This window comes from Vigna unguiculata, chromosome 9 (assembly GCF_004118075.2).
Source record: "Vigna unguiculata cultivar IT97K-499-35 chromosome 9, ASM411807v1, whole genome shotgun sequence".
NCBI lineage: Eukaryota > Viridiplantae > Streptophyta > Magnoliopsida > Fabales > Fabaceae > Vigna > Vigna unguiculata.
Genome location: NC_040287.1, coordinates 38,754,697 through 38,778,481, shown reverse-complemented (window position 1 = coordinate 38,778,481; position 23,785 = coordinate 38,754,697). Strand labels below are relative to the sequence as shown.

At 31.0% G+C, this 23,785-nt stretch overlaps 3 protein-coding genes across 4 annotated transcripts; 1 reads left to right on the top strand and 2 right to left on the bottom strand.

Annotated features, from left to right (window-relative positions):
- Window positions 1-5,868: 5,868 nt before the first annotated feature.
- On the bottom strand, window positions 5,869-6,955 carry LOC114162811 (protein PPLZ02-like). Its single transcript, XM_028046789.1, has 2 exons — window positions 6,742-6,955; window positions 5,869-6,583 (listed from the first exon to the last, which is right to left on the bottom strand). Exons 1-2 carry the CDS (start codon window positions 6,822-6,824, stop codon window positions 6,106-6,108), a joined length of 561 nt encoding a protein of 186 aa, XP_027902590.1. The 5' UTR covers window positions 6,825-6,955; the 3' UTR covers window positions 5,869-6,105.
- A 7,381-nt stretch (window positions 6,956-14,336) lies between these two features.
- On the top strand, window positions 14,337-15,167 carry LOC114162772 (60S ribosomal protein L39). Its single transcript, XM_028046747.1, has 3 exons — window positions 14,337-14,575; window positions 14,702-14,805; window positions 14,894-15,167. The coding sequence occupies exons 1-3, from the start codon at window positions 14,573-14,575 to the stop codon at window positions 14,940-14,942; spliced, it is 156 nt and encodes a 51-aa protein (XP_027902548.1). The 5' UTR covers window positions 14,337-14,572; the 3' UTR covers window positions 14,943-15,167.
- A 3,732-nt stretch (window positions 15,168-18,899) lies between these two features.
- Window positions 18,900-22,833, bottom strand: LOC114162445 (probable receptor-like protein kinase At1g80640). Of its 2 annotated transcripts, none has more exons than XM_028046344.1 (10): window positions 22,046-22,833; window positions 21,783-21,941; window positions 21,401-21,645; window positions 21,172-21,304; window positions 20,798-20,861; window positions 20,621-20,717; window positions 20,385-20,487; window positions 19,615-19,733; window positions 19,445-19,534; window positions 18,900-19,330 (listed from the first exon to the last, which is right to left on the bottom strand). In XM_028046344.1, exons 1-10 carry the CDS (start codon window positions 22,146-22,148, stop codon window positions 19,163-19,165), a joined length of 1,281 nt encoding a protein of 426 aa, XP_027902145.1. In that variant the 5' UTR covers window positions 22,149-22,833; the 3' UTR covers window positions 18,900-19,162. The 2 variants fall into 2 exon arrangements, with proteins under 2 accessions (XP_027902145.1, XP_027902144.1); XM_028046343.1 differs by having other exon boundaries at window positions 21,401-21,651; window positions 22,046-22,829.
- Window positions 22,834-23,785: the final 952 nt, after the last annotated feature.

Sequence of the window (23,785 nt, the reverse complement as noted above, 5' to 3'; positions counted from 1 at the left end):
TAATTCATGCACGAGTATAGTTGAAAAACTGAAAAACACATGAATGTTCAACTGAATCGTTACTATATAATATGGCCTTCCAATTTGAAATTGAAAAGTTTTCTAAAAATTTGAAACCTTTCATACAAGTCGTTTTTTTTTTCAATTCTAATATGTCTCTCTCTACATATATAGTGCATAAACAAAATCCACTTACACATTCAAAACTTCGATCACTATCAGAGCAATTAATAAGTCCTCTACTAGAAAAATCCTTGAAATATACTGGTCAATGAATGTTAAACATAATCTACAATGACATCTTAAAATTTGATGTTATTTAATACTTTAATTATGTTTAGTATAATTTTGATTATTATTAAAAAGATTTGGTTTCAAGAAAAGAACAGGGAGAGGAAGATGATGTGAAGTAAAAAATAAAATTGATAAATAATAAGAAAAGGAGGAAGTATAAAGGAAGACCAATAGTCAAAGTAAACGCATGAGTGATTGGAATAGTTGATAAAATAAAGATGGTATTGAAGAGAGTATTTTGTTTGACCTAATTAATTGACCACGCGTGTGAAATATCGAACCGGGTCTATACGCTCCTCTAATTCACGTGTAAAAGATATTAAATAATTGCATACCTCATGCATGCATACTGGTGGAAGGATTCAGAACAAGACCAAGGGCCTTATCGGGTTTTCACTATCTTTTTTTTTTTTTTTAAAAAAACTAAATTAAAACATCAATTTAATTACGTTCTAAATCTGGTTTCTCTAGAAAGTAAAAAAAAAAAAAAATCAGTTAAAGAGATTATTAAATGACACTAATAAATGTTCCAACTTTCTTTCTTGAATTTTTGCAACCCAAAATCCCACACATTAAGAGGTAGGACCAACTATGCGTCTAATGCTTCGAAATAGAGATATAAAATTAAAATATTAGATCAGTTTAATCACAATAAATATTAAATAGAACAAGATGATTAAATTTTAATACTGAAAATATATTTTATTTCGGTTAAATTAAAACCGATATAATATAAGAGAAATAACACTATGAGATATAACCGATTATATAATAGTTTGTTTGATTTTAAAAATTACTTTTTTTTTGCAACAGAAAGTACATAGTTTATTTTAAACAAATGTTGTATATAAATTTGATGAGTATCTATAATTTAAAAATATATTTTAACTCTTTTAAGGAAATCCCATGCAGAAGAAAAATTACAAATGGCTATATAACTAAGGGATTTCCCTGATTCAGGCCAATTAACTGGGTGAGTTAGTTTTTCCTTGTCAGGGCCGAGCAGCATAATGATTTGGGCCCAAAATCTTAAGCCCATATAAGTTACAGCATAATTATTTGTCAAACTATCATCTTACTTCTTTTTTTTTTTCAAATGTTATGATCCTAGATTATTTAATTAGATTCTTGAATTATTTTTAATTATGTTCTTAAACTTGATTTGAATTTTTAACTGGATTCTTCCGTCAAACCGCCACTAAAGAAAATCACATAAATTTATTTAGTTTCTGAGTCTTCTATTGTAACGTTTGCACTAACTACCATCACTTCCAGGTTCTTAATTAGGTTTAATAAACGACACTTTTATCTTATGCAGATCTATTTAACAAATAATTTTTTTTATAGCTGTCTCGATGTTCCATCTTAATACAGGAATCTTGTTACAAACCAACATAATTAACTCCGAATTGAATTTTTTTTGTTACAACAACTTAAGAACGAAAAAATCCAATTTAAAAATAAATGCAAAGATCTAATTAAAATTTGAAAAATAATTGAAAGACTTGAAGAATAATTTATATGAAGTATTTCACTGCCACACCTAACATATAATGAATGACTATGATTTTATCTATCTATAGCTATAACAACTCATAGATTTTACTCAAGTACTCGTTAACTACAGTCACTAAATAGTATTCCAATAATTAAGCAAAAAAGAAAAATAATAATAGTCCAATGGTTATTTCAAAATGATGTTGAACATGTGTCACTGTCATCACCCTACGCAGTTAGAATAGGTATTATTTTACATGGGTAGCTCAAAAGTTTGTTTAGGGTTTACTCAAACTCACATTCACATCATTGTATGTGTCTTTAATTATATTCCACTATTCAGAGCTCTACATTGTTAAGTAATAATAAAGAGATAATAATTAATACTTTTACATTATGGATGGCAAGTTATCATTTTTTAAATCATGAAATATTCCATACTTTTGCAATATTTCTTCATAAAACACTTCTCTTTCACCTATTTCTCAAAAATATTGTAAAAGTAATCCATGCATGTGAATGGACCCAAATGAAGTTGTGTGTTTGGTGAGAGGGTGGTTTAAGGAGCATGTGGATCAGAGTGTGTGTGTGCATTGCACATGCATCTGACCTTGTGAAAGGAAAGGGAAAGACATGTATCAGAAATTTTTGACATCTATTGCTAATCCTAAAACATCATCTTTCACTCAGCAAAGTGAAGAAAAACTTGCCATGCTCTGAAACTGTTTGTGGAAAGTACTATGGCTTTTTAGCAGAGTAGGCAACCAACCTTTTCCTTTTTTTTCTTTGGTTTCTGACAAAACGTCTATCCCTTTTGGATTTATGCATCATTCACTTGATCCAAGGCACCAACAAAATAAATAATACACCACTTACAAAATCAAAATAATCTTGTATGATTATCTCACACAACATTTTCTAACACAGATTCTGTATATATGCCATGATTCATCTTGACCGCTTTTTTTCTCAGGAAAATCACACCTTTGACTCCTTCACCTAACTTTCTTTCATCAAGCACACTATTTCCCACTCTATGGAATGCCTACCATGACATTGTTTCCATTGTTTCCGGCTCAATTGAATCATCAAGAAGTACTGTATTAATTTTAACTATGAATCTAGAAAGAAAAAAAATCTAACTAGGTTTGTGCCACCAGAAAAAAAAAAAAAAAACTGATTAAGTCCCACTAGGTTTAACTTTGATATTGTCATTGCAGATGATATCAGCATTGTCAAGTGGGGGCAAAAGGAAATGGGATAAAAGGGCAATACCAGATTTTTTATTCATAATGAGTATGCTTCTTGTGGACAGACATTCATAATTCCCTCAAACTTCAATCTCTAGTCTTCTTCCCATGAGTTTCAAGCCAAAATACTGACCAACATGGTGGTGAATTCTATATATTCATGAAATCAAGACTAACTAATGTATGCAAATATAGTTAGCTGTATCTGCATAAAAGTTGTGTTGGATTAGTCAAAATATAATTCTTTCTATTTAAAAATGTAATAGTCAAAATATCACGATTTGATTATGACTCGACTCACCGGCACGAGTTTTCGGATGGTGCTATGCCATAAAGGTAAAGCATTTTACCATTTGTTTCTTCCTATTTTTATCTGATGAAGAATAAATATGACCCCAGTTTAGTATTGTTGGAATTGCATGTGTACGGATAAGATGAGGAATGTGGAGTGGAGGGTCGCATGAATCTTAAAGTGCCTCTCTGTGTCACAAGATTCAAATTGTTAATAATGAAAAACTCACTAAGATATAGCACGTGATTAAACCAACTTTATTGATTCAAAAGTAAAACAAAATAATGAGGCTAAAACAACTTTGTTATTTGATGGTTGTGGGGAACAAAATCAATGCCAAAACAGGGGAACAATCATGAAGTTTCAGTGATAGATATAGGACACTAAAATTCACAAACCTCCCACATATTCATCTTCAAGTCATCTTCAACATCTGAAACCTTAATGTAGGAATTCTGAGGAATAAATATAGAATTTAAACTAAGTGCTTGAAACAGACTACACCAGTTATGCTAGAATAAATTAACATCCATAACAGTGAAAATTATCAGTTATATGCATAAATGAAGAAAAACCTCCATTAACCCGAAAGATCATAAAAAATACTCTCAAATTCTACCACTCAAAACAACTTTTTGAGCAATAACATTAAAACATGATTATTGCAAAGATTAGACTTTCATTAGTGACATTATCTAATTATTGTGTTCTGCTAAACTAAAGTTGATTAAGCTTTAGCTAACATGAGGATATCTAACAAATCTTATGCTGCTAAAAGCAGTTGCAGGAGATGTGACATGAAAAAGATGTATTCCCAAAAGGAAATACATAAATATGTAAAATCCCTCACCAATGTACAAATTTTCAGGATCACTAAATTGATTCAGTGACTTTGGTATCACTATCATTTTCATCCCTGAGTTTGATCACTTTCAAAGAGTCTTGTTAGGACACTGAATTCCTTTAACTGCAGCACAACAACAACAACAACAACTGGAACACAGACATGTTCATTAATTTTCCCAAGACTTTTTTAAGCTTTTAACCAAAAGGGGAAAACTTTATATTCTTCTATTTCTCTGTGTAAACACTTTTATCAGGAAACAGAGTGCTCGGCTTTTACATTTCAATCTCTATGAAACATGGTAATTTTAGAACCCAGTTATATTATTGACGTGTTGCATTGGCAAATTGGAATGAATAAGTAATTATTGATATGCCAAACTTCAAATGACTATGAAATTCTTCATGAAGATGCAATGAGTTTCTGCAAATAATAACAAGATTAAAGGAGCTTCAAAAATGAACCTTGAAAGCACTTTCAGACACAAATGGGGCCTTGCACAAATCATTAGAACATCCACTAAATTTTATTCAGTGTCCATTCTTTCTAAAAGCAACACAGGCCAACAAAGTAAAAAGATGTTTTTTATTTTCCAAATTCCATCCAACACTGCAACAGCATCATATATTTCCCACAGCAGGTCAAAACTACGTTGTTTCACGCACATAACATCGGAAAAAAAATTCAATATCTTGTGCTTGGCTTCTCAATGTTGTCTCCCTTTGCTAAATGGATTTGTATAAAGTAATAAATTTGTTATAATGGATTATTTAGTTCATAATTTACGATAATGGATAAAAATTAATCAAAAATAGCCTCAACTCTTTAATAGTACAAATAAAAGACTTACGTTACCTTTCAAAATGGTCAACTAAAACTAATCCTTGAGGGTAGTACAAATGCATATATTTTCAGTCAATTACGAGGTTGCTTCAGTCAATATTTAATTCGATTATGTCAAATTAAACCACAAAAATGGCTTACAATGCACAATTGAAAATTAAAAGAAAAATGCCAAGCACTTAAAAGAGTGGTTTATGGCCTTGTACGCAATTTTATTTATTTATTTTAATAAATTTTAACCTGTTCATTTAAACACGTTCAATCTCATGAGTTCCACAGATAAATTTAACCTACCCATTACACAATAAAATCCTAATAAAACAAGTTTCACGGATAAAAACAATTTGTTTCACTAGTTTAATTGGGTAAATGATCTATTATTATGTGATACAAACATAAAATGTCTGATATGATAAATCTATTCATTTTCACTTTAAATAGTTTAAAAGTATTTCTTTATTAGTTTTCGATAAGTATGTTCAGGCAAGTTAACAGTCAAAGAGTGATTCCTATTTCTCTACATCATGCATAGAGTAAAAAGTAAAATTGCATTGTGATTGGTTTTCAAACACGGACTTCATAAACACGAAAGAGATTATGAAAGAGACAGTGGAGGGTGAAATCTGCTATTTTTATTGCTAATAGTTTATTTTATTTGAATTAAATTCATAGGAACATTTGATTTTCAAATACTTGTGTCAGAATTAAGAGCAATGACAGTGCATAAAACTGCAATGTTTGAAATAAAGGATTGGTCAAGCAAGTTGTCTAAAAAGTCATGCTGTTTTGCCAAACCCTCTTACATTTCAGACAAGATACTGCTTCAGCAACTAAATGCAAATTGAGACTGAAACAAAAACAAAGACACAATTTCAACATGATTGGCCGGCTATACATACAGCATTGTCCAAAGAGTCACTTGGAAGATATGTTCTAGTCTAGTCTACAACCTAAACCACTTGATAATAATAATAATAATAATAATAATAATGGTAAGAACAGAAACTGAAATTGTTCAAGGGAATTAGTTAAATTAGCAGAATAAGAATGTGAACTAACAATGATAAAAAAAGCCTGCAGAATGCTTAAAAGAGTCTGTGGTGGGGAATCACAGAGCAAAGCTCAATAGTGCCATAATGCAGCAACTCCTCTATCATTTGTTCGATGTGGTCCTCTTCAAGAGGCTTGAACTGCTGAGTCCTTTCCACCTTAACCTTCTTCAGAACCCAATTCTCCTCCACTTCTTGCTCCTCCTGTGCTCTCTTCTGTGGCAACATTGTTTTAGTTTCGTTACTTGTAGAGGTGATGGCATTTGGTGAAGCCACTCTCTGAGGCTCGGGTAGTGATGATGGCCTTGTGATTTGCAAAGAAGCCATGTAGCACCTATGCAGTTTTGCAGTTAAAGTTGCTGATAGAAGCTTCGAGGATGATGACTGAGATGCATTTGGGTTGTAAGGGAAATTTGTTCTTGCCCTTGTGCCACACATTAGCCTTGCTGCTTCATCGTAGGCTCGGGCTGCATCCTCAGCAGTTTCAAACGTTCCGAGCCATATCCTAGTTTTCCTGTACATAGGAAACAAGTTTAAATCAAACATGTTCGAGATACTACTGTCAGATGCTAAATATAAACACTTTTTAACAGACACTGAACGTTGATTATTCATCATGGTCCAAGAGAGTAGTTCTTGGTGCACGGGAGGGAAAACAAAAGGGACACTTACAATATGGGGTGTCGAATTTCAGAGACCCAAGAGCCCCAATGCCTTTGTCGGACACCTCGGTATCGCTGTTGTGATCTAGCCATGTTAGGGAAAAAAAATGAATTTTCTTAGGAAAGAGTTAGTGAAAATGTTGTGAGAGAATTGTGGTACCAAATGGGGGGAGGAGAAGGAAGAAAGGTTGGGTTTTTGTAGTTGGGCTTGTTCTATATGTGTGGCACTTTCTCCAAACAATTTGCACCAATTTAAGCAAAGAGGGGTCCCACAAGGGGATTTTGAGGTCTAACTTTCTTTTTCTTTACCTATCAGCTATAACTTTGCTGTATTGCAATTTGCTAGTCATGATTATTGAATTAGTGTTTCATAAAACCATTCACATGTTGTTCACTCTAACATGCGTACTGTTGTTTCATATTATATATATTTGTTAATGTATGGTTTATAATCCTGTTTGATGTCCGGAAAATCTAATGTTGGAGATCACTGTCCTGAGATTCTGCTCATGTGAAAACTGATCTGCAGGGAGCAATTTGTAGATAATGACCGGTTTGTAAGGTTTGAACCACTAGATCTCTGAACAATATCCTTCTAAAATATAGATAAAGAACCAATTGCCTTATTCAATTTTATCAGATTTTAGAACTTGGTCTCGACAATTTGGCGACCAAGATAATGATCAATCGATCATGTGTTGCAATTATTTGTTGCTCTGATCCACAGTGCTACAGTGCAAACATGGATAAACACTGTTTACCACTGCATACCCATTCCTGAATCAGTATGATATGATACTGTCTTTGCATATTTTATAATCGGGTCGATTTCAAGCTGGGACACATCGGTTTAAGATAAATTCTTGGAAAATAATAATTACCCTAACATTAACATATCAAATGACTCGATGAAATTTCCTTACTATTGATCATGTCACAAAGACCTGAGTGTAAAAGGAATCCTCAACAACATTGGTTTTGTATATGTCTCGTGAGATAGAGGAGAAATTCTTTTTTATGTGTTTTACAAACAAAAAACTGCATGGTTCAATGAACTAAAATGTTCCATGCGCTAAACTACTAACGGAAAAACACCTTGTTATTATTATTATCTGAATAAAACAATGGTAAAGTTCTGCTTTTTGTTTCTTTCTAAGCTAAAGGAAATGAAAAAACAATAGTGGTCAAGACAAAACAAAAACACAAGATTAGGAGCTTTGTAAAAATATCTCCATCCATCATGTCTCTATCTTTTATTTTTGGTTTACAGCTATGGTGAAATTGATTTGCACAAAAGGTCAAGAAAGTGAAATATATAAAAACTAGTTTGGACCGACCCAAGCATACGCGTTAAATGGGTCCCTAAACGTAACATGGGTGATGAGAGCATGTTTTATTAAATATTTGTATATATATTCTAAGTATAAATGTCTCTCTGTGTTTGTTTCATCAAATAGTCTAAACCTCCCATGGTTTGTTGCACACAACTTAACAGGTTTCTGACACTCATCATGTATGAACTCTTTTTCTCCTCACAAAACCACAATGCTTCACATGCAAGCCAACACATATAATATATAATCCATCCAATTTAAGCTATAAAATAACAAGGTTCAGATACGTGGCTTATTAGGGTAAAGACCAGAACATGGGAGTTTCTCTTTTGAACTAGTAATAAATTCAACAATTGTGTCTTTTCTCTGTTCTCGGTCCTAACCTTAATAAACACACATACATGCACATATACCATATTCCTCTGTGTTAATTGTCGTTTCTTTCATATGTCTGTCGTTTTGCTAGAGTCATGGTGCTCAATGAACATGCCATCCTTCAGAACGTTTCTGCCACGGTTTTTTTTTTTTTCCTGCAACTTTTCAGATATGATATCAATCTCTTCCAACATTGAAAGACAGTGTAGGTTTTTTCCCACAATCAACATCGTTGCAGATGAGGTTTTTGTCTTTCATTGGGAGCACACAGCATTTGGTGAATTCAGGCATGGTGTGACGCAGATGAGTTTTCTCACCAAAAGAAAAGGTTAACATGAAACATTTTTTTATGCGTGCGTATGCTATATAACCTAAACTATAGCCTATAAAGAAAAGTATAACAGACTATTATAAAAGTTAATCATTTAATCAACTCCATTATAGATATGGAATATTTTCCATCCTACATTCAATGAATAGAAGAATTAAAATAACTCACGGACTCACCTTTATAATCTTAAAAAACAAAAGTTTCAGGTTTCAAAGGTTTTAATAAATAAAGTCTTTGAAGGTTTTACTAAGTGAGTAATTTTGTTTTGAATATTTTATATATAAAAAAAATTCTTTAGATTGAATATTTAATCAATTTAAATTTTGGTTCTAGTCTTCATGTTTATCCTTATTTTGCATTTTAGATTGAAATGTGTATCGTACAATCTTAAATGTTGAGAAATGATATGCATTAAAAAAACATTTTTATTACATATAGTATTTTGATAACATATGTCACTTTATAATAAAAAAATATCATTTATTATGTGCGTACAAGCTAACAAATTAAAAGAGAAATATTAAATATTTTAGAAATCATTTTGAAAAATAATATAATAATAGGAACTAAATATGAAATAAAAATAATTTGAGAAATTTAAGATAATTTTTTTAATGTATTGATACTGGTTCTTTAATTGTGAATCGAGTTTTTAGGGTGATTCATGGTTTGATTTAAGTTTTCCTAAATACTAAGAAACAACTCGTTGAATTGTATCGAGTAGAGTCAACACTTAAGTTTAAAAAAAAATTCTGATATATTTAGGGAAGATTACTTTTGTACCGTCCATTTTACTGATTTTTTATTCTGAACATTAAAATTATATTAATATTTTAAATATTTTTTTAATATATTTTAAAACATTAAAATTACCATCATTAAAATTAATGGTAATGAGTGTTATGAAAACACAATAAAAAAATAGAAAAAAAAAATTAACAGAAAATTCAAATTCAGAAAAACTCGTTGATCATGTATAAATGATGTAGATTTCGAGGTTACTTTTTTTGGTCGAACAACACTTTCAATTTCATCTGTTCATATTTTCAAAGAGTATATTATAATTATCTTGTTATAATTTTTTTAATTCATAGTAAATTTTGATGCAATTCCCCCATATTTTTCATGCTTTATTGTTTTATTTTAATATAGTTAATTTTAAATAATTAGAATGATTCATGTTGTTTGTGGTGTCATAACACAATAATACTTACTTTAGCACTACCTTAAAAAGATATATTCATGCACATGTTTTATGATTAACTTTGAGTGCAATTTGTTGACAAGTGCATATACCTTGTTGCAGACGAAATTATTTTCTTGTATCTAAAGCAAATATCTAGTTTTCATGGTCTACATCTTTTTCTATATAGTGAAGACGAAATTGACAACTATTTTATACCTAATCACCTATTTACTCATTGAAACAATTTTCCATTTATTAACATAAATTAGCTGGAGATGAAATTTGCCATTTTTTTTCAAGTTGTTGCAGTGCTGAAAAATAAGCATAATAAATGCTTCTGAATCGTGATTTTTTGACGCGGTTTCGTTGGAAAGCAAGCAAACAAATTAACAAAAGGGAGTGAACCGTGAGAGTGAATTAAGACATGATGTGACTCATTTCCCTCTCGTCGCATTTTATGTTCAACACTTTTTTCTGTATTTTTTTCACTACCAAATGGTTAGAAATTATATTATTTTTAAATGTAATTGTAAAAATGTATTTTATTTTATTTTTCTAACAAGTTCGCAACTTTTATCGAAAGTCGTAGATTGAGTTTTTCATGATCCAAATTTGAGAACTATTAATGGAAAAGTCATATGGAATTTCCATGTGGATGCTCCTATTTTTTCTCCACCAGGAACGTGTATCTGCTCATATAATAGAGTGCTAGTTATACCAAACGTTTTACCAACCAATCTTAATCTTATATTAAAACTTCAACACCTCCAACATGTATCACACACAAAATTTGTTCTAATCTCTTTCTCTATCATGCTCTTAGAAGAAACAACATTGATTTTAGAAAACGACAAGACCAAATTCTCTTTTAATTTGGATTTTTTTTTCCAAATAGTAGCACGCATCGTGACAAACTGTTATGCTAAACAAAATAATAATAATAATAATAATGGAGCTTACCTAAGAGAGAGTTTTAACTGTTGAATTTTTGTGTGTCTTCTATTCTCGTGACATAAATAAAAACTAAGGAGAGAATCTATGATCCATTAGAAGTAGATTTAAGAAAGTGGTTGTTGACATTTTGATGTAGTTATTTATCCACCCTATCCCAAGACACTTAAATGCGCCAGAGATGTTGTTTTTGTCCCCACAGAAGTTAGTCAAGATGAAGCACATGCTTCTGCTTCTGTACAAAACTGCTAAAACCATTGTGTTGGGTTCTACATTAAATAACATTTCTCTCCTCATAATCTTGTTTTTACCTATTAATGTTGTGTTTTTATGGTTCATGTTTTCTATATTATGGTTTTTACAATAATAAACTCTCTCAATCTTTTACACGTATTTATGTTGAGAATAGTCCAAATGTGAATCAAAGTTTTATATTTGATAGAAAAGACAAAGTTAAACACTATATAGGAATAAAAACTTATAAAACTATTGTCTTAAGATTTTGAGATAAAAATTGTGTCAAAAATTTTATATATGTAAAGACTAATGTCATATAATCGTACAGAATCACAATCTATAATCATACCCAATATAATCATAGAAAATAAATTATTGACACTAAATATATTTTAATATAAATACATGATAAAGATCGTTAAGAATTTAAGATATAAAACTTATTATTAAATTCTCACAATTACAAATAAATATGAAACTTGTCACAATCTATCTATAAAAAGGCTATGGAGTTATAAAATAATTACAAAATTAAGCAGCTACTTTCTTGGCACCTAAAAAGCAAATTAATGAAAAAGGGTTTGAAATGGCCTTGGAAACGGTCTATTCAAATATCCTAAGTAGATTTAGGTAACAGAAACCATGAGAGAGATTCAACAAAGCTATGATTAGGGAGGTTCTAATAAAATGGACTTAAGGTAATATAATAGGGAGTTTTTGAAATTAGGAGTGGTACGTAGCGATAATTGAGGAAGTTCTAAGGACTTGGAAGAAAGTCCTGAGCAATTTTCCTATTGCCATGTGACTTTATGTGCTTGTCAGGGTTTGGATGTTACAGTTTCATTTATCTTTATATCTAATCAACTTAAATATTACCAATTTTCAACTATGTCAAACCTACTTAATGTTATTATTTTAAAAATGCATGGTGATTTTCAAATGCAACTCACAGTGATGATATTGTTTTATAAGAATTTATATATATTTTTTCAAATTGAAATCATGGTGTGGTTTATATTGAAATTTAAAGTAAACTTACTTTATTCTAAACTATAACAATTTATTTATATTTTAATTAAGATGACTTATTTTAACTTGTGGGAAATCCAATCAGCTTTGTTATTGCTTCCAGATTTAAGTCAAATTAAATAATATTTTTATATTATATCAAATTAATTTTTTGAGAAAGTATAAGAAAAATAATTTGATTCTAGTTATTATACAAATACAATTTTATTTCACACGTTTGAGAGGCGCTTAGTTAGGGCCGAGCTGAAAGCCACAATGACTGGGCCCAGTAAGCATTGAATTTTTTCGATCTTTTTTCCCTCTGTTAATTAAAAATACTCATTTATATTTGTATATTATATAATTATGCATATGCTTTGATTAAAATAACATATAACTTATATAAGAGATTGTTAAAATGATTTTTCAATCTGCAGAGTGGAAAGTTTAATTTAGTATGCAAGTTTGGATAAATAACCAATTGCTATCATTATACATTGAAATTCTGATTATAATGCATTTTTTTCTCACGCACATCAGTTCGTATTTATTTTAATTATAATTATCTATCGTTAATATAATTTTATGCTCCAACTTTTTTCATCCCATCAAACATTATATACTTATTTCATATTAATGAAAAATAGAGAAAAGAAATCAGATACTTATTTATTTTAGTAACCTTTTTCTTCTTTAACTTAAGTTTATAAATTCGTTGAATTGTGAAGTGAGGTTACGTCTAATTTTAATAAAATTTATTTTTAAAGTAAAATTTACTTTAATTTAATATTACTTTTAATTAATATAGATCTTGTTTGAAGGCAAAAACAATTGGTTTGAATTGGTTTGTATAATGGGCTGAATGAGATCTATATTAAGAGACGCAAATCCAAATATTCTTTCTTTTAGTCCACAAATATGTTTCATTTTTTTTTAGCTTTTTCTTCTCGGATGAGTTTTATAGACAAATTTTTCTACATAATATAAAATGCATATTTCAAATATAAATAATAGCTTCTTTATGAGATTTTCAGAACAAGTTCTCTTTCTTCTTATTCTTTCTCTCAGGGAGTGCAATGGAGAAAGAAGATATTTTAGTTTTCTTCTGTTAATATAAGATACAATTAGCAATTACACATACCAGGGCTCAAATAGTTTTAGTTAGCTCTAAGCCCCATTCCATGACCCAAATGACTTAAACCAACCCATTAACCCTGGCCCAAAAAGACTCTGCAGTTCCTAATCATCTAAAACTTAGTTTTAAAAATGAGATTTATTAAATAGCTGATAAAAAACACACAACCAAAGTCAAGATTTTATCCTTATTTACATACATGTTAAAGTATGTATAATGTCATATATAATACTAGATTATATTACTATAAACTTTTATAATTATAATTTACACGGCAAAACCTTTTTAATCAAATGAATTTACAGATAAATTTATCTAACAAAATATTATTGATTAGGTGAGAGTTGGAATAATGTATAATGATGTTATTTGAACCTTTTTTTTAAAACCATATAAACATACTGGTCCTTAAGACATATTTCATTGATTTTTTTTATAATTAAAACTCAATGATAAATAAATAGTCTTCAATGTATAATATATATTTTAATTTTACTATAAATACGGTAAATCATGATAGTATTTTTTACAATTATTTACGGAAATTAATAAAAATATTAAAATTGATCCATACAAAAGCTTGTAACATAATTAGAAGAGATAAATGGTTTACAGGAACAAGCATAGAGAACAATATTAAAGAATGATGGTTTAAGATGTTTTTCCACAAGAATACCAGCCATATTATTATAGGTTGATTTATTATATATTTAAAAACTCTATAAATGATTTAGTTTTAAATAAATTTAGAACTTCCTCGAGCTATATTTAGGTTGACTATTCAATATTTTTTAAATGAAATATTTAACCATTCATAAAAAAAAACTGTTTAAGATTTAAAAAAATATTTATATGTATTTTTTTCTTTATACCATTTTAAACAAAAATATATTTCATGGTTGTGCAATTTACTTATTATTATAATGACCAACATAATTTTCATGGTATGATGTGACACATCGCCTATAGATACCGATGAACTTAAATAAAAAATATTTAACTAACAATATATCTAATTTGTAAATAAAAAACAAGTGAGTGCTCAAAATAAAAATAGACGAGACCCTAAAATTTATTTTTCAAGAAAACGTTTTTACTGTATGTTATTTGTTTTTTAAATAAGAATAGAAAATTAAAAAGATAAAACCCAATTAGGGTGATGGGTATGGGTATAAAACAAAGACCAGTTTCTATCTCCTCCTTAGGGTTTGGTTATTAGGGTTTTCGCTGTTCGGTCTCAGTTCCACAGCCGTCGCAGTCGAACATCCAGAAGACAAAGCGAAAATGGTGCTTCTCGATCAAATCACAATCTCTACCCTTCAATTTGTAATTGTTGCAGAAGCGATAACTATTCCACTGCGCTTTCAGCGTTTGAGTTTGATTTGTATCTGATTTTGTTGTTGTTGTTTGCAGCCGTCACACAAGACTTTCAGAATCAAGAAGAAGTTGGCGAAGAAGATGAGGCAGAACAGACCCATCCCCTACTGGATCCGCATGAGAACCGATAACACCATCAGGTCCGAATTCCCTACCTTTCGCATAATACTGATCCCGTTATGTCTCATTTTACTCTTTTCAGGCTAAAGGTTCTGTTTTGTCTTTCAGGTACAATGCTAAGCGCCGCCACTGGCGTCGCACCAAGCTTGGATTCTGAGGTCTTTGCTCTGCCTCGGTTCGGTTTATCCAATTAATTAGTTTTTCTTTTTCTTTTGAGGAGAAAACATTGTTTTGGAGATTTTTGTGTTTTTCATTTACTTGAAGACTATATTGTGTAAGGAAACTTATTGTAGTTTATATTAATGGTGGTCATCACCGCTTTCTAAAGTATTTTGGAAATCTTCGCTATTTATCTTCAGGATTATTATAAGTTCCCTTTTAATTTATTTGACTGCTGATAACCTCTTCTGTGCGTATTATCTTTATGTTTGCGATACATGGTGATACATGGTGGTTTAGGCTGGCTACTTTATTCTATATGTTCATTGGTAGGCAACAATGTTTTGGTGCTTTCGTTCTTCGTCATTATTGACATCGTGCATAACGCATCTTAGTTATGCCTTTCCTTATGATACAGTTTGTGATATGTATCACAACTACTCATGCCGTAGTAGTGATGTTTATTTTTCTATTGCTTGAGTAGCGGTACTGTTTGATTTGTGATTGAGATGGTATCACAATTGAAATTTGTGTTCGGTTTTCTTTTACATTGGAAACATTGAAATCTTTTCCCCTGCCCTTTCCAGTTAACTTGTCACTAGTTTTTGTTTTTAGTCTTCTTTGTCTGGTGTACCAGAATTCATTGAATGGATGTGCAGACTTTATGTGAATGACTTCTGGGTCAAAAGAGATGCAAAGCTGGTTTATTGGAAATACAAAAAGTTAACTAGGCAAATTCGTTTGAGTATTTTTTTTTTGTTCAAATTGCTGATCGATAAATCTATAAAGAACAGCTAGCCTGTGACTTCTCCATGCTTTCTACTTGCTTTACCATGGATTTTGATTTAAAATTGGTTTTTTCAGTCAAATGCTACACGTATTTTTCATCTTTCAAAGTGCTTCCTGAACGCTACGCATCCATTTTGAAATCAGTGTTAGACTGAAATTATCATTTCAGATTAAGAGTACGGATTGTTCTGTAAGTTTTGTTTTGAAAACTCTAGAATTTAGGGCGTGTAATTTGCTAAAGGAAGACTTCGAATTATAATTTAGATTTTAGAGAGTAAATTTTTCGTATTTTAACATAATTTTGTTGAGATTTTATTACCTAAATACTGCTTGGCTTATCTTGTTGACTAAATATTATTTTGACTTTTTAAGGTTGAAATTTTATTAAATTAAATATATATTTTGCTACTTTACTTTATTTTACATAAATGTTTTAACATGTTATTGTAATGGTTTTGGCAAGGGCAGATTCGTGTAAGAATATTTTCGTTGGTTAATTATTTTATGTCTTGATTCCTGAACCTTTTTGGGTATTTTGAGCAGTGCTTTTGATCTTCGAGGAGTGCAAAGGGGTTATAGTATGATTGAGTTGTAAGTTAAGAATGGATGTTGTTGATGGGGGAAAATGCTTGTTCAGGGATTTTATCAGTCTAAAGGGGGGCGGTTTTCTGTTTATATGAATTAATGCATCTGAGGTATTGACCCGACCTGAGTTGTAACATTTGTTTGTGCATGCATCCTCCTGTCCAATATGGCTTGTTTCTCTGTTATATTTTGGCCCGTAATATGTTTTGTGACTAATTATCGTTTTTGATTTAATAGTGAATTTATTGAGATCTTGAATGTACTATGGCAAATGGAAGCGGGATTTAGAATTCTCTTTCGAAATACTGAATCTTCGCACTGTTAGATCTCCAATGGTATTGTGGGTGATAGCCTATGGTTATCTTTTCTTGATTGAAGAAAAAATTGAAGCACTTAGAAAAGTGTGAAATTTTTAAAAATGAACTGGAAAGATTATCTCGATAATATTAGTTCTGACTGTAAGAGAGTTCAGTGGTAAATATGGTGTCATGAAATATTTTCACAATGCCTCATGTCTTGACATCTAAACTAAAACGGTGTATGTATGAATTAAATAACATGTATGTTTTTCATATGTTCGGCTTCTACATAAGCATGTCTCCAATATGATCAAATCATTTATAAACAAACAAACCAATCCATGTATTGTGATTGAAAAGGTTATATTTAAACATAAAATAACTGAAAATGGGAACAAAATATATATATAAAATAAATGCATGAATGGTTTGCTTGAATAAAAAACACAAAGTCATCTCATTGTCTCAGTAGTGCTCCTTTTGATTGAGAGCACAAAGATAAAGGGAAAAGAGCAAAAAAAAAAAAAATATATATATATATATATATATATATATATAATGAATAAAAAATGTGTGGTTGGAAAAAATATGTGAAAAGAAAGATAATTTTATTTATTGCTAACAAACTTATTATTATTTGTAATTTATAATTTATAATAATAATGGTGAAAAAGCTCGTAATTAATTAAAATTTGTAAACAAATATAAATACTAACTAATTATTTATGTTATAGTTTATAATAATGTTAAAGTTATACCACAAAATTCATAACTAAGAATATTAATACGAAAAATAAATTCAGAAATAATGGTGAGAAAAAAAAGAAGAAAAAAAAGAGAGTAACGAATAAGATGGTAAAAACTAATAAGGCTTAAATAGCTTTTTATCTTTATTTTTGTAGTGTTTGTTGCGGATGGTCCTCATTTTCCTAATTCGTGTTTAATTTAGTTCTTTTTTGTGACGTCGTTTAAATCAGCAACGGTTTGTACTGCGGTGTATTATGTGTATTGTACAATTGTAGTAATTATTTGAGGATAAATAAGTGAGCTTAGGATTTTGAAAATGAATTGTTAGGCAGTTGGTCAGTTGTTGCAATCTTCTTCCTCCATTCCGTGTTGTTGCAATCTTCTTCTTCCCATGTCACGGTCCAATCTTCTTCCTTTATCTCTGGTTGTAATCGTTGGAGGCAACAATATTGTAGCAATTCGTGCAATGTTGATAGTTCAACGATAAACCATAGCTCACATATTTATCCCCAACTATATAATTACTACACTCCAGTCCAATGTAATACAAACACGAATTAAACAGCATCACAGAAAAGGACTAAATTAAACACAAATTATGAAAATGAGGACCATTTTAAACCTTTGGTAAAAATGAGGACCGTCCTCAACAAACACTACGAAAATGATGACCATTTTAAACATTTGGTAAAAATGAGGACTATCCACAACAAACACTACGAAAATAAGGATAAAAAAGGTATTTAAGCCAACTAATAAATAGTGGAGATAAAAAGATAACTACTCATTTTAAATATAACTAAATTGTAAATTTTTAAAATATTTAATATTTAATTTTATACAATTAAGCATCTCATTACATCAAAATTTTAATATAATATTCAATAAATAAGGTATTTTATTATTGTGCTTTCACTTAATAAATAAATAAAATGATATAAAATAAAAGTAATAGTATACTTTTAAAAAAATTTACACGTATTCATAAATAAAAAAAGATTATTAATAAAATTAAAAAAAAAAACTATGTTTCCGCTTGCATAATGTACCTCAGTATCGGAAAACAACTTTTTTGCCTTTCTTATTATAAGCGTCAAGATTCTCCGCATCTCATCTTCTGGATTTGTAAACTTTCTGCACATTTCATGTGTTCCAATGTGGCCAACTCTATCTTTTCTCACCCTTACTCCTTCGATCCAACCTTTTTCACTCCCAATTGAAACATACTGATGGAAGGCTATGCATGAGGCACATATTTTTAGTAAAACCGTTGTAAAAAGAATATCAGTAAAACTAAAAAGTCGCAAAGTAAATGGTACTTTCAGGCTTCATTCTATAGACGGACTATGTACTTCTTGCCTTATTTGTTAACCCCAATGGAAATCACATGGATCACAAATGATGTGCTTTGAAGTATCGGTCAGTCACTTGGTCCTGGACCACCTTGTTTGGACTGTTCATCATCATTTCAGAGCTCCAATACATGATTCACTTAAGAGGTTGCTAGTGAGATTTTGTCTTTATGTAATGGAATGGAAGACAACAGATCCAAATTTATACAAATTCAATACTGTATAGAGTCTATACACAATCCATCTCTACCCAAAACAAAGTAAAACTAAAAATTTCTTCTTTACATCTGTTATGAACAATCTAATGCTCTTTTCCCCTATTTAAGGTAAAAACACCCTTCCCAAATCAATGTTCTTGTAGTTTGTCGTGGACTATCTGTAATTTCAAGTATTTGTGTATTGGCAGCATTCATTCTTTCTCACTGTTATAAAACTGATAGGTACTATCAATGACGAGAATTCACAGCAAGAGAGGCATGCTGCCTCACTTGTGAAACTCTCAGTGTTCCTCCAAGCTCAATGGGAACAAGAGGGATAAGTGAGTGAAGAACATCTGTGATGAGAGGGCGATAACTAGGTTCTGGTTGCACGCATAGCACAGCTACAGCAGCAACCTATGAAGTACAAAACCCGTCAAAGAAAAGTACATTTGTTTGGTTAAGCAAAGTACCTAGTACAGTGCTTGTGTGGGAAATGAGTTTTGAATTTTGAATTCCAGGATCACAAACCTGGTATAAGTGTTTATGATCCATTGTGTCCTTAATCACTGGATCCACAATGTTTGGAAGCTTGGCTCTGTCTGTGAGCTGTGGCATGGCCTGCAATCATAAATAGTTATGTACCTTACACTCCTTTCCATAGTTATAGGTACATACATAAGATTAAAAGTAGCCCATACCCATGTGACTATAGACTGGCATTGCGTCGGTGCCAGTTTTTCCACAGGCTTCCTTCCTAGTAGAAGCTCTAATAGCACAACCCCAAAAGCATACACATCACTTTTATCACTCAATTTACCTGTAAAATAATTGAATTGAAGCATCCTCAATAATTAGTTCTACAGATGAATTTCACATTGGTACATGAACCTGGTTTGGTATGAATCTAAGACATTTCTCCATGATAATATTAAAATATTACTGGTATATTGACCCAATCACCTATGTCTAAAGGAATAATATCTACCACAATTGAAATGAAATCCCTCTCAACAGTCAAAAACACATCAGAGACATCAAACTTTCAAATAAATTGTGGAAAGCTTATAGGTGTTCCCATTTTGCAGACAAGAATAAATTCCATTTCTAAAGCGAGAGACATACACTTCAAAAAAAAGTGCTCTGTAACCATTGATTAGAAACTAAAAGCATGAGATTGCTATTAACTTCAAAATTTGTTCCATGTGTATTCATTTTGTATCACATGGTGATTTGGTCAATTTAAATAGCGTGTAAATGTGACTTTTCAACAGGGCAGGTACATGACAACATGTCCAAGATAAGAACAAGATACACAGGTCATATGTTCAAACCCACCTTAAAATCAAAGAGGACTAAGAAACAATTTCTTGGATCTGGTTTGCTAAAGGGTTACAATATAGTAAAATATCCAACTTGTCAAACCAATGCATATGGCGTATAATAATGATAACAGGTTTAGTTGGCATACCGTCTAGAAGATACTCCGGTGCTACGTATCCTAAGGTACCCGATAGTTTAATGTTCTTCTTGCTTTGGGACCCATCAGTTATGGCTAGACCAAAATCAGACAGCTGAATCCACCACCAATAAGTTCGAGGATGCCAACACATGATATGAAACTTAGGTGAATACAACAAAGATGAAAATAATTGGTAATGGAAAAAGGAAGTAACTTTTATGGAAAATCTAATGTGATTTTCTTACCTTGGCATTGAAGTTTGCATCTAAGAGAATATTGGAAGATTTCATGTCTCTGTGGATCACTGCAGGGTAGCAGTGTTCATGCAGATATTCTAGTCCTCTGTCAGAATAGCAGAAGAGTGTTAATACAGTTATAATGAAGAAAAGAGAAAGATCAAGATCTTTTTTAAGGAACATTACCTTGCTGTGTCAAGAGCAATCTTCATCCTCATGTGCCATGTCAATGCCGAGCCATGAGTAGGTCCTTCAGCATAAGATTTTGGAAAAGAATGACACGATAAGAATTTAGTAACGAGAATGGAATGTTGTTTGTTTACTGTTTCAGAAAAGTTTTCCTGTGTTTTGAACACATCTGAGACTGTTTGCTTCAGGAACACGATTGTGTTTTCTAATTATTATCCTTTGAATCTCCAGATGAAAAAATAAAACATCTCCTAACCTTTTCTGATCTTTGGTTTCTAAAACAAATGTATTTTAGAAACGATTTTCAAAATTTAAGATAAAAAAATGGGTCCTCTCTGCTACGCATTTAAGCATGGGATACAGTATTTTACCATGTAAATGAGCTTCCAATGATCCATTTCGCATCAACTCATAAACGATAAACCTCGTGTCACCATCAATGCTACAACCCAGTAAGGAGATTATATTCGGATGCTGAATTTTGCTTAACAATTTCACCTCGTTCTGCAATTTCATCACACCATTCAATGAATCGACCAGACACAAAAAGTTGAAAACAGAGAACCAGCAAATGAACAAGCAATACGTGATCATTCTTACCTCGAATTCTCTTTCCGCATTTTGAGTTTCACAGTGTAGTTTTTTTACCGCAACATCCAGGTTATGATCCAACCGAGCCTTGTAAACACATCCAAAACCACCCTCGCCCAAGATGTTACTTTCCAGAAAATTATTGGTCGTTTTTTCTATTTGCTTATAATCAACTATCGGCACAGACTCCTTCATACCAACAATTTTGATGGAACTGAATCTACTCAGAAACGGTGCTAGGGTGATCCCCCTCTCTGCATCTTGCCATTCAAAAGCACAACACAAAGAGAGAAAAGAAAGTAATCTCAGACAATACCATAGGGTCCATTCAATTCTGAATTTTTCTTAAAAAGGTATACGAGAAATGGAACATTACAAAATAAACACGCACCTGGACCAGGAGTTTTAACCCTTTTGGTTTTGGATTTTATTGGACACCTAGTGTGATAAATCCAGAAACATAAGAAACCGAAAACGAGTGCAGCAAGTGAAGTGGTGGCTGCTACAATAGCTACCAGCATTTTCTTGTGCAGGTGATGCTGCTCCGCCCCTGCTTTAACAGTTGTTAGAATCAGTGAAAAAAGAATCATTAGTAAAACCAATTAGTTAACAAAGATTAAGAAACCCAATGATGGGAAAGAGATGAATGAGTGCCTGGAGAGAAATCAGGTGGAAATTGAGGAGAGGAAGCAGGAGGGTCCGCAGCAGCAACGTAGTGCAGAAGAAGAATAACGACAAAAAGAAGGTTCATTTTCATTGTTTGATGTTAAGAATGCATGAAGAACGAGATTTTTGGAGGCAGAAGCATAAAGGGTGCCCTGTGTTGGTAATGGGTGTTCTCTTCTCTTCTCTTCTTGATCTCCAAGGTTTCAACTGCTTTTTGGTTTTCCAAAAAGAATGCTCTTTTTTCTTACACCTTTTGAATCTTTTTTCATACCTCTCTTTGTCTCTCTTTTCTTCTTTTTTAACTCATTAATATGTGAGACTTTCTTTTTGAAGTTACCAAATATATCTCCAATTCAACCAAATATACTTCTTTTTTTATAATATACAGAAATTAATATAAGATTGGTGAAATAAATGTGTGTTTGTGTGTGAAATCATGGATTGAAGTGTGTATGTCATATTGTGTCGCTTTCTGTGCAGAAGAGAAAAGAAGAAACAGTGGGGAGAGGAAATTTAATGTTGAGGTGAAGCGGCAATCACACGACAAGCATGTGCATTTGTTCTTGTCAACTGCGCTACTCTGCTGCAACCATGAACCACCATTTTCTTCTTCTTCTTCTTTTTCTCTTATTTTCTGTAAAATTTCTAAGCTTATGCAAAAGAGTAATAGGTTCATTCATGGGGTTGCGAGATGATGAAGACGGTTCATTTCATCTTCTGAACATGACTCATTCACACCGTTAGGTTCTTCTCTTCGTGCCTTTCTAATAATAACTGCATTTGTAATCATTTTTTTTTTCTGGAAAAAAGGTACCTAATACTTTCAGAATTTTATTCCACTGTTTTATGCGAATCTATATTATTCGGTGTTAAATATGTTTGCAGTGTAAATGTAATTTTGTTCGTGTAATTGAAATAGTTATTGACACGTTAACGATAAGAATAAGATGAGTATTCAATTTTGAAATTTAGAAACTAAATTATATGAAAGTTTGTGGCAGAAATAAATTCGTATTAAATTTAAGAATTAAAAATATATTTAATTTTATTATTAATTGTGACAATGCTATTAATTTAATTTTAATTAAAGGATTTTATTAGCTAACCTTAATCATTGTTTCAAAAGAAATTGTTTATAATCATTATTTTTTTTAAACTAATAACTAACAAAGCAATTTTTTTCACATATAAGCAAGTTATTTAAGTTAAGCAAATGGTTCAGGTGTTACCAGAACCCTTAAATTAACTCTCCCTTTTAGTATGTGAAGGTTTTTCTAACATCTTACGTAATATCTTGTAAGATGATTATGAATACTTTTTATTAAATTTATGAGTCACGTGTCCACATGTATCATATAATTGATAAATAATTATATTTATTAATTAACTTTTTGATCTTACAAGTGTATATTAAAAAACAATTATCTCTTACATAAATCTTAATACACGAACAAATCAGTAGTTAACTATTAGTCAATAAATATTTCGACTTTATGAAAAATTTCCACACCGACTACTTTTTTTTGAGAAATATTTACATATGCGTCATCATGTTCACGGAAGTTATAAAGAGTAAACAACATGACTTGAGACTTTATTTTTTAAAATACTAAAAGAATAGTTAGTAAAAAAAACAATTTTACAGCATTTATAAAATATTTAGAAACTAAGAAATTATGACTTATTTTTATCAAGAGATTTATTTTGTTACTTTCTTAAGTGAATTCG

Excerpts from the sequence above, each read along its gene's own strand:
- LOC114162445 (XM_028046343.1), bottom strand. The coding sequence starts at position 22,148 with ATGAAAATGAACCTTCTTTTTGTCGTTATTCTTCTTCTGCACTACGTT. Across the intron at positions 20,718-20,797 it reads ATTGCTCTTGACACAGCAAG|AGGACTAGAATATCTGCATG; the intron begins GTAATGTTCCTT and ends CTATTCTGACAG. Across the intron at positions 20,488-20,620 it reads ATGCAAACTTCAATGCCAAG|CTGTCTGATTTTGGTCTAGC; the intron begins GTAAGAAAATCA and ends TGGTGGATTCAG.
- LOC114162811 (XM_028046789.1), bottom strand. The coding sequence starts at position 6,824 with ATGGCTAGATCACAACAGCGATACCGAGGTGTCCGACAAAGGCATTGG. Across the intron at positions 6,584-6,741 it reads GAAATTCGACACCCCATATT|GAAAACTAGGATATGGCTCG; the intron begins GTAAGTGTCCCT and ends TCCTATGTACAG.
- LOC114162772 (XM_028046747.1), top strand. Across the intron at positions 14,806-14,893 it reads AGAACCGATAACACCATCAG|GTACAATGCTAAGCGCCGCC; the intron begins GTCCGAATTCCC and ends TTTGTCTTTCAG.